This window comes from Mytilus edulis, chromosome 3 (assembly GCF_963676685.1).
Source record: "Mytilus edulis chromosome 3, xbMytEdul2.2, whole genome shotgun sequence".
Classification (NCBI taxonomy): domain Eukaryota; kingdom Metazoa; phylum Mollusca; class Bivalvia; order Mytilida; family Mytilidae; genus Mytilus; species Mytilus edulis.
The window spans coordinates 35,393,105-35,409,236 of NC_092346.1; the positions used below are offsets into that span (position 1 = coordinate 35,393,105).

Here is a 16,132-nt window from a genome sequence, read left to right on the forward strand (position 1 = left end):
TGTGTGGTGGCATTTTACATGTATGAGTACCATGGGATTTTATAAAGTTGTATATTTTGGAAATTGATCAAATAATCAATTCCTTTTCTTCAAAATGTTCATGATCTAGACTATAAAATTACAGAACATAAAATACAATTCATTATTACACAACACTGTACATAAAAAAAGAGGATCACAAAACCATGGACTCTAGTTTATTGCGTACTCCAGTTGCCTTAGCATTGGAAGGTTTTCTTTTATACTTCTCACTTCCGTACATTCTGAGTTTACTGTATAATTTATTTAACATTATCTAATGGACATTATCTACTTTTCCTTTGAAGCCATGTGCCTCATTAACTGATTTGTCAATTTTTCAAGTCTCTTAACATCTTGGGCATGCTCTGTTCTGTACTGTATACACTGTAAAATATAAAAAAAAAAAACACATTAAATATGATATTATTCTAGAATACACTTGCAAGTGAGGCCATAAAAAGGAATATGTTTGTTTGCACTAACGCTACCTACCCAAAAAATAGCTGCCTACTTAAAATCTTTTATTGCCTTGATTTGAAAAAGTTTTTTTTAATCAGATCACAGACCAGTATGACTAAAAGCATTTGACACTTCAATTTCTCTTTTTTTCAAAATAAAAAAAAGTCTACCTACCTACCTACCCACTGTCTCTACCTTTGGTAGAGTTTGGGTAAAACAAAATATCTTTTAAGTGTGGCCTGAATAATTTCATTGAATCCATATTCATGTGACCTTCAATTTACCCCATTATCTAAAGATTGGTTGCACATTCAGTCCTGTTCAGCCATAAGGAAAAGAAAGTCAATATTGAAAGTGAAACAAAAGTGACCACAAAAGTGACCAATTTTGTTGACTGATTCGATCCACTAAAAAATTTATGGTATACAGGTAAAAATATTATATTTTTTGTTTAAGTCTCTTTTGGGTTAGGTGACTGTCAGCAGTCTTTGGAGGTCATCTAAATAGTTAATTAGATGGTGTCGATTCTAAAATATACACCAAATTCGGATATGTTTTATTGAGTAAATGTATTTCAACTATTTCAGACTTATTGCAATTTGGATATGAGTTTTAGTATATTTTTAAATGATAAATCATATATGAGAATTTGAGTCAAATGGTCACATGAATTTGACAGTTATGCTACTTTCAAGAGAAAATACTAATAGGATAGTGTTTTTTTCTCATCCTTTTAAGCAAAGTTCAATAGGTTAGTTGGATAATGTCATAATAAGATTTTATCATTGACTTAAATATGTATGTTCATTTGTCAGATCTATGCAAATACTCCCACGTGGTTGGCAATGTAATGGAATTTGATGCGACTGTCATACAAGTGAGAGGTTTAGTTAGCTATAAAACCAGGTTTAATCCACCATTTTCTACATAAGAAAATGTCTGTACCAAGTCAGGAATATGACAGTTGTTATCCATACATTTGATGTGTTTGAACTATTGATTTTGCCATTTGATTTGGGACTTTCCTTTTTGAATTTTTCTCGGAGTTCAGTATTTTTGTGTTTTTACTTTTTTCTAATACACCTAAACTATACATACTTAAAGAATAAGAAAAACCTACCACTGAGTCATCTGTGATCTTTACATTTAATTTTCCATCTGAGTGTCTGTATTTGGTAACAAATCTACACTGTTTAAAAATGGAGATAACTTTGATTAAGTCATATAAACAATGTACAGTACATGTACATGTATGCAACAAAACTAATTTAGGAAACCCTTATCATTCTCTGAGAGAAGAATACTAATAGATTCTGATTATAGTTGATCATCTCAAGGAGATTGATTTTCTCTCCGCTTGAGCAGGTACGGCGAAAGTGAGAAAAGCAATTGAGTTGAGGTGACCAATGATAATCTGTTTAATTTCATTAGCTTAGTTTTTAGCGATAATTTTCATATCACCAATTCTTCTGAGAAAGGAAATTATAAGTCAGTAAGATCAAAAGAAAGTTTCGTAAAATAGCAATAATCTTTAATATTGTATTGTGGGGAAGATGGGAGTCTACTCCTGTATTCAGAAGAAGATGATGAAAAACAAAAAAGAAATTATATACATGTTGTACATGTATTACATTAGACCAAATAATTAAGACGTCTGGAAAGGCTATTATGCTTTTTGCTTTAAATTTTACACCTTACAGTTACCTTAGAGTTGAAAAGTGAAAAAGTAGAATAGCCTTTCTAGACCTCATAATTATTTCGACTAGTATTAGTACATGTATATATAACATGAATCCGGGTCCCTTCGTGCCCAATCACATTTGCACCAAGGCTACCAGTATTTTTATTTTTGTGTTGAATAATTCTTAATCATGTTTTGGTGAGTGTATTATTATAAATATTTTTTTCATGGTTTCTTGTAAATAAAATGCGATTCTGAGATCAAAGGAGCCAAGCTGTTATGAACAAAAGCTTTTATAAACAATTATCTTTCATGTTTTTTATTTAAAATCTTCTGTTTTACTCATACCAGAGACATCTCTGCTCATACCAAGCTAGTCCGAGATTACTCTGATGTCAAACGGCTGTTTTGTCAGACAAGCTGGGGCCGTGCCCCAGCTTGTCTGGCAAAACAGCCTTTGACATCAGAGTAATCTCAGACTAATACCAAGCTAAATACGAAATACATGCAGTATTTCCATCAAAGTAAGTTAAAACAAAAATCATGAGTTTTAAACACTCAACAATATCACCAAATTCAGCTGTTTTATAGTTTTAAATAAAAACAATTGACAAGTCTCATACATTTAACATTAAATAATTAATCATCAAATTAATAAATAATATTTTAATTCCTCAAATTGGAATAAAATTGGGTGTGAACGTGTAGGGTGCAAACAGCATTCGGGGCCTAACATGTGAGGTGCGAACGTGTAGGGTGCAAAAGTATATTGGAACGGACCTGATACGTATAACATCCTTATATAATCTGCTACATTACACATTAGGCACAGGCACTTGTTTCTATCCATAGGAAGGTCAACTATCCATATAAATAGTCGACCTTCCTATGGATTAGTCCGAGATTACTCTGACGTCCAATGGCCCCAGCTTGTCTGGCAAAACAGCCGTTGGATGTCAGAGTTATCTCGGACTACCTATGGATAGAAACAAGTGCCTGTGGCATTAGGTCATCATCTCAACAAGAAAAAGAAAATGTTCACTTTTACTGTTACAGAGTGATCAAACTTACATGCAACCACACATACAAGTTATTGCTATAGTCATTGTTGTGACTGAGTGTTAAAATATGAAGATACATACATGTACTTTTAGTTAATACTATTTTTCTTTGGCCTACGATAGACAGAGACATTTATAAATAGTCATACCTTTGAAGGATCTTTCAGATATAACCGTTCTGCAGCTTTCGAAAAGTCATCCCATGATGTTATGTACGTCATTATGCCTGAGAACACTAGAAATATTGTAAATAAACAGCTGTCTGCTCTCAAAGCATGTACGTCAACAAACCGGAAGTAGTATAAAACGGGTGATGTAGAATGCAAATCATGATTTGAAACGAAGTTCGGAAAAGATTTAAACCCATTCCGCGTATTTATTATTATAATACATAGTTAAAGGTGGCATCAATGATTTGTATATATAGTACTATACAAATCCTTGGTGGCAATGGAGCTATACATAATGAAATATGATAAAACAATTAAAATAAAAGAAAAGCAATACATGAACCTAAGACCGCTGAATGCCTGGTCACCAAAAGATTGTTGCTGAATTTGTGTTTGCTTTTGAATTGAAATAATTGACTGTGAATAGAAGAAGCCAGTTGAAAGTATATATTTACAGCTTCTATTTGAATAGTTATTCTAAAGCTCGACTATTTTAATTTATTACTTGGGAATGTACATAATTTTTCCGATTATCTATCTATAACCCTTTGGCAAATCCTAATTTCTACTAACCGGATGACTTATCGGCAAATTGCACAAACCTATCGCAATATAAATTTATGCACTCAGTTTGCTTTATAATCTGGAATTCTGGATGCATTTATTTCATCTATCATATCTTTATATTTAAACAAAAATATTAGAAACAAAAGAGAAACAACTCGAGGTCAGAATACCGTTAGTAATGATGACAGTTTAAGTCCGCGGCTAGAATGAATTTTAAACACAAGAAAATTATGATCAATTATAAACTCGCTTTTACCTCAATAACATAAGAATACATATTGACAATCCAAATGATTGGTCCACGTAACCACGTGTACAACTATACACATAACAAAAACCGCCAAAAACATACTGTTCTTAAAAAACGTTACCATAAGACAACATGATTTTCCGCCGCTATGCTCCGAAACGCGGAAAAATACAATTATCATCTGATAAGTGTTATGATACGTCTCGATCAATTCTTGACTTTCCTAAATTTGTCTTGATTAGTCCTGACATTCTTGATAATATGTCTGAAGAGTTTTTGACACATTCTTGCCAGTCTTAAATAGTATTAAAACATTTGACTTTTCAACACTTTACAGAAGTATTCCACATTCCAAACTAAAAGACAAATTGAAAGAGTTGGTATTGCCTCCGGGTGCGGGAATTTCTCGCTACACTGAAGACCTGTTCGTGGCCTTCTGCTGTTGTTTTTTCTATGGTCGGGTTGTTGTCTCTTTGACACATTCCCCATTTCCATTCTCAATTTTATTGCTTTGTTTAATTCATGTGTACTAAGTTTCAAGTTGATTGGACTTCAACTTCATCAAAAACTAGCTTGACCAAAAACTTTATCCTGAAACTCGCACTTTCATTTTCTATGTTCAGTGGACCGAGAAATTGAGATCAAAATTCTAATTTGGCTTTAAAATTAGAAAGATCATATCATAAGGAACATGTGTACTAAGTTTCAAGTTAATTGGACTTCAGCTTCATCAAAAACTACCTTGATTAAAAACTTTAAGCGGGACAAACGGACGAACGGCCGGACGCACAGACCAGAAAACACAATGCCCCTCTACTTTCGTAGTTGGGGCATAAAAAATGAACCAAAACATAGTTTGTTACCCATAAACAAACGACAACCACTGAATTACAGGTTCCTGACTTGGGGTAGGCACATACATATATAATGTGGCAGTATTATAAACATGTTAGCGGGATCCCAACCCTCCCCGAACCTGGGACAGTGGTATAACAGTACAACATAAGAACGAACTATAAAAATCATATGAAGTTGATCGATTTTTGTTTGCTTTCCGTCCAATTGTAAATATGTCAAGCATGTGTATGACGACAACACATAAGTTTTAAATAAAGGTAGGTCTTGCAATTGATCAACTTTGGGGTTGAACGGGAAACTTGGAATGCTGTTGGAAACACATATTTAGTCCCGCAAAACTGGCTACTTTCAGACCCCTCAAACCAATGATACAGGAGATTTTATTTTCCAAAGCGTTGATGCATGAAATCAACTCGGAAGTTGCCATCGATATTTAAGTGTAGGATCCAATGACAATATTTAGGTTTGATATTTTTAAGTATCTACGAAAATTCTATGAATCTATGGTTTATTAAACTTTGTTTTCCAATATGATTTTCTATACTACCGACTCTCTGTGTAAGTGCGGATGGCAATTGGTTCGAGTCCTTACCGGCATATAAAAAGACTATTGACATCTCTGGACTACTCACGCCCGACAGTTGAATTTTATCCTTGATTAAGGGGAGCGTCCGTGTGGCTGTAAGGATGTATGAATACACAATTACGACAAAATAAGACGTTAAATAAAATGTGATTTTTTTTTAATTTTCAACGCAAACTAGTATATAATATATACTTGGCATTAAGGAGTTAGTTCAAGGACTGGTTTGTACGAAGTCAGAAATGTATCTGGGTATGGCGATTTTCATGATTTCCTTGTGAACTGGTACGAAAACATATGACATACGGAAACATATGACACGACGATATAACTGAGACTCTGGTAAATGCAATTTCAATTCACAAAGATGTAGTCATTCAAAATAATTCTCCTTTGGATAAACTCAGTTTTATAGATAAGAGTCCTCCTAAAAAAAATCACAATATAAAGTTTTGTAAATTTACACTTTGAGTTAAGAAGTGTGCTAGTAATATTGCCTAAAGATCTGAAGTAGGAGATTCCCCCTTTTTTCTTTCATTGACACACAGTGGTCACTTTTATAAGAATACCGGCTTTTGAGTGAAAACTCATCTAATTTACTTAAAGAGTGTTACTCCCTTGCTAAATCACTTCATGATCGAGGTATATACTCATGGCACTCATATGTAAACCCTTTTAGATCTGATAATAATATAAGCAAACCCAAAGATGTTACTAAAACCTAAAACGGAGACTGTAAGAATTTCAGTAAAAAATCGACTATAAAAATTAATTTTAGCAAAGATATAAAGAAATATATCTCGACCAAAATAGCAAATTTCTATTGTTTAAGAATATAAAACTGAATATAAACAAGAATCTATTTTGACATACCCTAATCTTGATACAAGAAAACTATAATATGCAAATTTAGAATAAGTGATCATTCCCTCGCTATTGAAACTGGAAGATATAAAAACATTACACGCCCTCAAAAACTTTGTAATAAGTGCAAAGTTTTGGATGCTGAATCCCATTTCTTTCTAATATGTAAAATAAATTAAATTTAAGACAAGTCTTTTTTAATGATTTAAAAACTCAATACAAAGATTTTTCTTATTATAAAATGAAATATATACTAAATCCAACCACTAGTCAGCAAGTGATATCTTTAAGGTCCTTTATTAAACAGTCTATTGAACTGAGGACAGGGGACACTTGAGGTCATTTGTTGTGTTTAATGTTTTGGTTTATTTTTATTTTTTATGTAAATTTGAATGTCGTCATTATATTGTTGTTATTACGTGTAATTGTCATGCCTTTGTCTTATGGGTGTAATTTGTGCTTTAATAAAGAATATTTAATTTCCAACTCTACAAAGAAAAAACTGTCTAATGAATCACATCGAAATTCGAACGAATAATTTACTACAACGGCTTTCCATAGAAATCAAATCCGTTTACGTTTGCCGCATTTTATGCTGCCCCAATTTTTTTGACCCACAATCCTTCAGTTCATCTGGGATAAATGGCGTCAAATCGACCAGGAAGACACTGAATCACTATGATTTCATGTTTTACATCGTTCGACAGAAAAATTAGTTGTATATAATAGCATAGAACATAACACAGAAACTGTATTTTGAAGAACAAAACAGCCAACATGTCAACAGGAAGGCAAGTACTGTCAGACAACTGTTTTTTTGTACCATGTTTTTAAAAATTTTACAAGTTTTATGTTAATAAATAAAAATATTTTGTTTATATATTTATACAGTGTCAGTTCTATCATGTTTATAGAAAATAGAATGTCAGGACATAAATACTTCAAAGACTCAGAAGAAAGTCATCTCTCATACATTCAAATAAGGATATATGTAAAGCATAATAATATTGTGAAAAATTATCAAAATACATGTACAGGACCTGCGCTCTGACAGTCTAGCCCATAAAGATCTATCTGTTAATTAATTAGAACGCTGTTACGTACATGAATATAATATGAGGCAGGCATTACCTGTGAATGGGGACGAAGTCTGTATTTTTTTTTTTTTTTATTCAAACATGTTGATCTTGAAAGAAAGTGAAAGACTGTAACGTTTCCAATATTGGTTCTGTTGTTAGGAATTAGTTGTGACGTTATTTAAGTTATGACGTCATATTCAATGTAAACAAAGAAACGCTGTTATCCAGGTAACATTTTTTTCATATCAAACAATTATTAAAAATGATTGGGTGTTGAAAATTTCCTTCCTACATTTGTTGATATGTTGATAAATATACATGTTATTCAAAGTCTCATGCAAACAAGACCGGAAACGGAAGAAGATCTGAAAAAAAAGTTAACGATTTTGAGTTCATTAGTCAAATAAAAAATTCGGGAAATTTTCCCAAAATTTAAAAAAAAAAAAATTTATTGATTTTTTTACCGTAATTGGGGACTTCTTCCCCATATTAAGGGCTTGTGCTTTGATTACCAATGTTATTACATTAAAAGTGATAGAATTGCACTGTATTGCTATTTAGAAATCTGCGCTACTTTGAACCATCAACGTCCTACAACAAATTCAACAATCACTTGTCTTGTGGCGTCAGTTGTTTTCTATTGTGACATCAACATTGTACGTTAACCTTTGTGATGTCCAGAATTGGTGGCCAAATAGCAATAAGGTTTATGACATAGACAGGTTCTTTTCTGTGCTGTAAAACATTAACACCATTTCTGTATACATAATTTGTCATCAAATATAGAAGTAATTGTAATTTTGTACAAGCTTTTGAATCATTACAAACAGCTTTTTTATTTATATTAACTTCTTAAAGAAGACAAAAAAGTTTAGGCTTGGCAAGTTTTATTCCTGACTTTTTCTAATGTGATAAATTAATGACATCATGTACATGTATATCCTTTTCTTTGTATTTTGTCTATCAGAAATTCAAACATTTTATATACATGTACATCAGTGTTCTCCCCAGGCCGTTTTAGCGCCGCGATTTTCAGCGCTATTTCAATTTCCCGCTGTCCTATTGCACTAATGGCAGCGCTATCCCACTCAACCGCATCGCTATATTTTTTTTCCGCATTTTTTCAAATTTCCCGCTTATTTTACTCTTCGGATCACGTGATTGACTGGTTTTCGATTTCTGAATGAATTATTTCCGTTGTATTAAAGTAATTCTGCGGAACCAGTCTAATAAAAATGGCGTCTTTGAAAGATCAAAATAAACAAAGATTTCGACATTGACATCTATTTTTTCAATTAAAAGAATATATATAGAGGCATATATGAATGAAATGAGATGAAATGAATTGACCGCATTTCCCGACGACACTCACAAACTTGTTTTACGAACTTGGAACAAACGATGATTTTAAAAACGATCAAACACCGGGGTTTGTTACAAATTATTTGCCGGGTTTACTATCCATACGAACCCCGAAAATGAGCAAGTCTTTGAAGTATTAATTATCACCTATTCAAACTTATAATTGTTTAGTCAGAAATTCTACCATTTGAAAACAATTGAGAGGATATGATTAGAAAAACAAACCCCAAGCTGATACGACTTAAATTTCACTTTCTCGATGTTCAGCTTGGATGAGGCTATTTAAATATTATAAAACTTTAATGTCAGACAAATGAGAAATCTTTATGCTAAAAAAAATGTCAATTTCTGTCAAACGTCGTAAGGTACATGTAAACTGTACACTGCTACAGTGGGTTACAAAAACAAACAGAAGCTGACAATGACTTTATTGTTGGTCCTACATGTTCTGCAACATTACCTGTTAGTGCTAAGAAATCTTCACATAGGTAGTCTGATGTAGACCCATCATGGAAAAAGACTTCTCCTTCAGTTTTATACACTGATAGTATGAGGATTTAATATATGAATTTACAATGGAGGAAAAAAAAAGACTCTTCTTCTATATCATGTGTATCCAGACAAAAACATTAACAAACAAAGGGGTACATTGTAACTATCATGAGCATGATGAGGACATCATTACAAGAGAAAACATCAATAGCATAATATAATAAAAACACATCAAATCAATTACAAACAAAACGCGCGCCGCAATAAAGTTACTGAGAATTGTCGAAAATTACGCGCTTACCACAGCGCTATCCAAAAATCCTAGGGAGAACACTGTTTAAACATGTACTTGACATTAACTAATAAGCAAACAAAATTGCTGTTCAGCACTGATTAGTACAAATGTAGGTATGTATACATGTATGTTGTAATTGAAATTTTAATTATTCATGTTTTCTAATTTTATAATTGGAAAACAGAAAAATGTTATAAAAATTTCAACAAACCTGTAAAGGTCCAACAAATAAATAAAGCAAACAAAATTGCTGTCCAGCACTGATTTGTTCATGTATTTTGTATTTGAATTTTAATTATACATGATGAGTTTGATTGTCTCTCTGGTATCTTTTGCCCCTCTTTTAGTAATGCCTTTTAAAAGATCCTACTAAGGCCACACTTAAAAATATTTTGGTTTGCCCAAACCCTACCCAAAGGTAGAGACAGTGGGTAGGTTGGTAGGCATTTTCTTTTTTTTTATTTCGACAAAGAGATATCAAAGTGTCAGATGTTTTTTATTCATGCCAATCTGATTTAAAAAAAACTTTTTACAAATCAAGGCAATAAAAGATTTTCAGTAGGCAGCTATTTTCTGGGTAGGTAGGGTTAGGGCAAGCATGCATATTCTTTTTTATGGCCTAATATCTGCAGTTTGAGCTTTGAAATCGAAGTCAAACATTATTTCCTTATGAGAAGACAAAATAATTTATGGTTGACTTTACTTGAAAGGCCTGTTAGGTACAATCAGTTCTGACAACAGAAATAGATGTGTCATACACCATTTTTCAGATAATTTAATGTTGGTACAAGCTTATATGCTATAGGACAAGTTTCAGTAAGATAGAATGATGTACAACTGTACATGTTGAATAAAAATATAACCGAAGTTAATAACTGAATGTCATTTCTCAAACACCAGAGTTGAGTACATTTGTACCTTGTTAGTTAACCTTTCCAAAGGAAATGTGAGTTCTTGCCATCACTCGGCGTTTATTGTCTTCAGTCCGGTTTAAACTTTGAAAAAAATGTAAAAGATTTAAGCAAAATATTCCAGGTGAGCGATTCAGGCTCTTAAGAGCCTTTTGTGTTATAATAAGGTATATATAGGTAAAAAAAAACCCAGAGACAAGTGGCTGAGGCTAAGGGGAACTAGCTACAGTATAGTAAATTCATAATTAAAAAACAGTAACTGTTCTCAGTTCAAATTTAAATTGAACCAGGGCTTTACCCTGCAGCTTATACATTGTAGAATTTATCATACAAATTCTTATCAATTTTAAAAAGATTGTAAAAAAATCTTATATTAATTACTTTGTTGCTTCTTGGATGTTCTAACACATTGCCGCAACAAAGAATTAAAGACAGAAAGCCTGTAGATAAACAAAGAATAAATTTGTTTAAGGGTTCTGCATAACCCAGTGTTTTAGGTTCTTTTGCTGTTACTGTTAGTCACAGGCTCAACAAAAATGAGGGAAAAACTATTTTAGATTTTTACTCTAGAGATACTATCTTTTGATACTTAAGAAATTAAGAATGGTTTATGAACCTAATAATGTTTACAAATTTTTTTTTACTGCAGACTTTATGTTATAGGTAACTGGAAGAAAAACCAAATCCATTTAAAAGTAATAAATGGAAAAACAGGAAATAATTTATTACAAAGTTTCCTTCTAGTTTTTGATAATAAACAGGTTTCTGTCCAAGTTTGGTACAAATCCAGGACATTTTATGAAAGTTATTAAATGTTTTAAAACTTTAACCGCAACAAAAATGTAATGTTAATTCTGATAGAAAAACCAAGTCCTTTAATATAAAGTAAAATACAGATAAATGACTTTTTTTTACACTGGGTTATGTGGAACCCCTTTTCAAACTTATACATGTATCAACATATATGTACTTTTTCTTTCGTCTTAACATCCAAGTCTGAGGGCTAAAACTTGTTATAGTTAGCAGTCTTCTTATTGATGCTTGTGCCACAGAATTTGAGTGTAATTTACCCTAATTAATCTAATCTTAAAGAAACAGAAAGGAAAATGACTGGTCACATGACATTATTGACAGGTCCTTAAGGAATTAATTGGACACGTCTCAAATCACTGGAATACCAATGTTGGAACACTCATTGTACAAAATGTAGGTGTACCATGAAAATTCTCTTCAAACTTTTCTTGGCCATGATTTTGATATTTGGTCTGGGAACTATCATCAATGCATTCGTTACTTTGTATCAACTGCATGCAGCCAACCAGGTCCACACCAAGTTTTGGTCTTGTTTTTCCAAATCACACAAATTGAAAGCTTGATATTACTTCTTTTAAATGCTCTTCCTTTATCGAGTACTAGAATGAATTACTACAGAGTACATGTACAATGTAGGTAACCTGTTGATAAATAATATAGCCCAGAGTCAAAAGTCAGTCATCAATATGAAAATAGTATAATTTAAAATATTTTGTTCTTAAACTATAATGTACATGTATGCATGTACAGGATAGATTGTTTTGAATCTTATTGAATTGCTGAAAAGCATCCAAAACAATTTTTTTCAGAAACTATCATTTTCATGTAGAAATTAGGTATTAATGCCTAATGAATTATGCTGAAGTAGTCAGGCTCTTTGGGGCCTCTAGATTTCATTATAAAACAGACAAAAATGAAAGTGATGACTGCCAGGTGTTATTTCAAATTTTATATGAATAATTGCTGAAAGTTAAGTTTTATTTTATTTTTAATGAGTCATCATTGTTGACACATAATGAACCTGTTCACATCAATTTCAGGTTTCTGATGATTTTTGATAATTATTTTTTCAAAAGAAAAAATCTCAATGAAGCATACCTACATGCCTATTGACAGAATGATTACATATAAAATGTATTTTTGGTTTTCAAAGCAATTATTCTGTCAAGAGAAACATTTTTTCCCACATTAAAGATATTTTTTTTTATATCTAATATAAATGATTGTTTCTTTATTTGATTATTATTTTGTTAAATACTTACTGGTAAAGAAAAGGTTTCTTTCATATATATTTAAAATTTTTGTTTCTAAATTTAATTATAAAATGTATTTTTACATTAGCATTATTTGATTTTCAAGTCATCAATTGAATTACTAGTTAATTGACTTCTGATGAATCTGGACAGATTGTGTGTGAGGGAAACTATTGGTGTCTGCATGTGTAATGAGTTGGAACAAAAGAATTGAACAATTTGTTGCTTCTCTGGTTCAAATTTCCATTAGTTTTCCACTGATTGCAGATCACAACCATTTCCCAATAGATTCCATTTGATTTCATGTGTTTGAAGGAGAAAACAAGGATTTCACATACACAGCTTCTTTAAATTACCAGTTGATTCAATTTCTCCTATTGAAAATAAATAATTAATTAAGCATCAGTTGTGTGGAGTTTGTGTGTAGCAGTTTAATATCCCATTACACTTGTGTTTTTAATGAAAGGAATATAATGGATTTAGAGGAAGAAGAGGATTTATATACTACACCTTACGGGTAACGTTTTGTTATTAAAATGTTCATTTCATTGTTCAGTTTCAGTGCATTCATGTTAATTTCATTGTTGATTTTTATTCACCAGGTGCATTTATATTTAAATCTCCTGTAGCGATGTCTGTGTTTTTTTTAAATTTTCCAACATTCCAGATGTAATCTAGCTTCACGAAATGTGCTCTCATCCCCAATATTGATGAGTCAGACGGAGAAAAATGTATTCTACTACAAAAATTAGCTGAATATCAATATCTGTGTTTGTTCCATAGTATTGATCTTTCATTTATAGAGATTATAATAATTGAAATTTATAGGTTAATATAATAGGGTCAAATATCAGCATTTGTAACTTTTTAATGGGGCCATTTTGAATATATTACATAATCTTTATTGAATAATGGGAAATCAATTTACCAGTATATTACAAGTATATAGCCATGTGGGGCTATTCTCAATCATCAGTGTGACAATGTCTGGTAATGCTAGCTAGACAATTGGCAATTGCTGCGATCTGATCCTAAATGTTATGGTAAATTTAGGGGTTGGGAATCGTGGGATATTTGAGATTACAAGAAAATTTAGAGAAAATAGAATAATGAATATGATACCACAAGATCACTATCCCCCCCTTCTATCCCCTAACCGCACTCTTCCCTTTCTCATTCAATGCTTGGTGAAATAGTTATTGTAGCTTTCTCAACCTACATCAATATAAAATTTGTAAGATCATGTTTCTTTTAAACTAACAAAACAATATAATCCGCTTTCAACTGTTGAAAGTTGACTGACCTAACAGTATGAAAGTGTTTTGAATTAATAACTGGGGCATTTCAAGCCTTTTCAATTTTTTTTAGATTACGGTTTAATTTCTTACATTCTGTACATGTGAAATTTTACAACCTTATTGTTAGTTTGAAGATTACAATTTTGAAATAAAAAAGCTGCATTCCAGCTGCTTTCTAGTCTATGTACAACATGCATAAATACGAAATCAGATAACAAACTGTATACTGTCAGTTGTCACCTAAATACGTAGATTACATCGTAATATACATAAATATGTGAATATTATTATGTAAGTTGTTAATTATTATGATAAATGAATTAAGCCAAAGATATCAGCTACATTGTACATGTCGTCAGTGACTGATGTTTTATGACTTCTCTCCCATTCTTATTTTGCTTTTGAGTAAAAATGGTGTATAGTATTGATATTGGAATGGTTCCTATCTCTTGACAGGACCATCTGTCATAGAAACCTAAATTCCATTGGAGAATTGCCTGATGTGTATCTTCGACATGGCATCATGCTGTCAATAGTGAGGGATTAATAATTTACATCTAATGACCAACTTTTAGTTTAAAAGTACTGGCTTTTATTATATCTTGTTCATTAGAGAGGGTTTTGGCTTATCATAAGAATCATAATTACGTTAATTTCCCCAACATATATGCTGATCAAAGGCTTTAAATGCACTAGCCTTATGTAGGTGCTGATGCCTTTTAAAAGATGATAGCTTTTTGAGCATACATATTTGGAATGAAAACAAACTGTTCAATGTTATAGGGTAGCTCGCTTGATAAGAACAATTGGCTTAAAAACAAATTAATGTCAAAACCAGTATTATATCTGAAGCTGGCAGAAACTTTTGAATGTATAAAATTATCTTGCCTAGTCAAGGGTTACAATTTAGTTCCTTTCTCTCTGCCCTTGGGTAGTAAAGATGTTATCATACATGCACGTGCAAAATTAGTCATTTTGCCTTGAAGATAGAAATTGTTGTACATGTATAATTATCATATTTATCTACCAGAAACAGTTCAAGCGAATTCAAATAACTAACATGACTAACTTACATGACTTAACAGTGAAGCTGATTTGACCATATGTTTACTAATAAATATTGAAATAGACATTATCAAAACTCTCATGTTTACAGCAAACACATATGTTATCCAAGAAGGAATTATTTTCAAACGCAATGATGTGACTACAGACTTGTTTATTTTTGTCAGTACCAATTGTTCTGGATTTAGAACATAATGTTATTTGTGGTTATTTGATTTTTGCAGTTTTGCCAACGTCTACAAAAACATTCTCTATTAGAAATGAAGATGTACATGTACATGTAGTATGATTGCCAATGAGACAACACTTCACAAGAGACCAAATGGCAAAGAAATAAGCAACAATAGGTCACTACTGCCTTCTACAACAAACAAAGCCAATACACAAATTCTGAAAATTTAGATATGGGATTTTAATACCCACCGTGTATTATCAGTACACCAGATATAGGTACTAACCAAGCGGGCATGATCGATTTTGACCTTACACGGTTACGAAAATCTTTGTTTTTCTTTATCAATATTCAACGTACATTTCTCAACATTTGAAATTCCTGCTCTCAAATAATTTTCGCATCGATTTTTTCCTATTCATAAAACAACTTTGATATTCTTATAAGAACAATTAACTTGTACAATGTACATGTGCAAATAGTTGTGAATGTCAACACCAACTTTCAATTTCGATACATTTGTTGAGACAGTTACATGTTTTATCTGAAAGAAACCTAATACAGGGCAAAAGTAATAGTTACCAATCATAAACCTACCTGTGATTACTCATTCCTTGAAACTTTTTGGGTAATAAAGGAGTATGAAAATAACGTTTTTGTGTACAGTGTACAACAACTTAACTATGCACCGTACATACAGATTTATGTGGTCATCTAAACACCGTACACAACGCTTCTTTAGGGATAAAATATCGAAAAATAACATAGGTATGAAAGATTTCAATGCCAATTATTGAAACAGCTATACTTATTACACACACACATTGACCTTCTATCAGAAAAAGAGTTGCAATGAATATAGAATTATATCGGATGAG

General features: G+C 31.9%; 2 protein-coding genes across 2 annotated transcripts in view; one reads left to right on the top strand and one right to left on the bottom strand.

Annotated features, from left to right (window-relative positions):
- Positions 1 to 3,533, bottom strand: LOC139516352 (signal recognition particle 9 kDa protein-like). Its single transcript, XM_071306405.1, has 3 exons — positions 3,372 to 3,533; positions 1,601 to 1,669; positions 1 to 405 (listed from the first exon to the last, which is right to left on the bottom strand). Exons 1-3 carry the CDS (start codon positions 3,441 to 3,443, stop codon positions 310 to 312), a joined length of 237 nt encoding a protein of 78 aa, XP_071162506.1. The 5' UTR covers positions 3,444 to 3,533; the 3' UTR covers positions 1 to 309.
- Positions 3,534 to 7,256: 3,723 nt separating this feature from the next.
- Positions 7,257 to 16,132, top strand: part of LOC139516342 (vasodilator-stimulated phosphoprotein-like) — a 32,566-nt gene continuing 23,690 nt past the window's right edge. The window contains exons 1-2 of the mRNA XM_071306396.1: positions 7,257 to 7,305; positions 13,186 to 13,236. The gene's annotated coding sequence lies outside the window, so the exon portion shown is untranslated. The remainder of the gene's footprint in view (positions 7,306 to 13,185; positions 13,237 to 16,132) is intronic.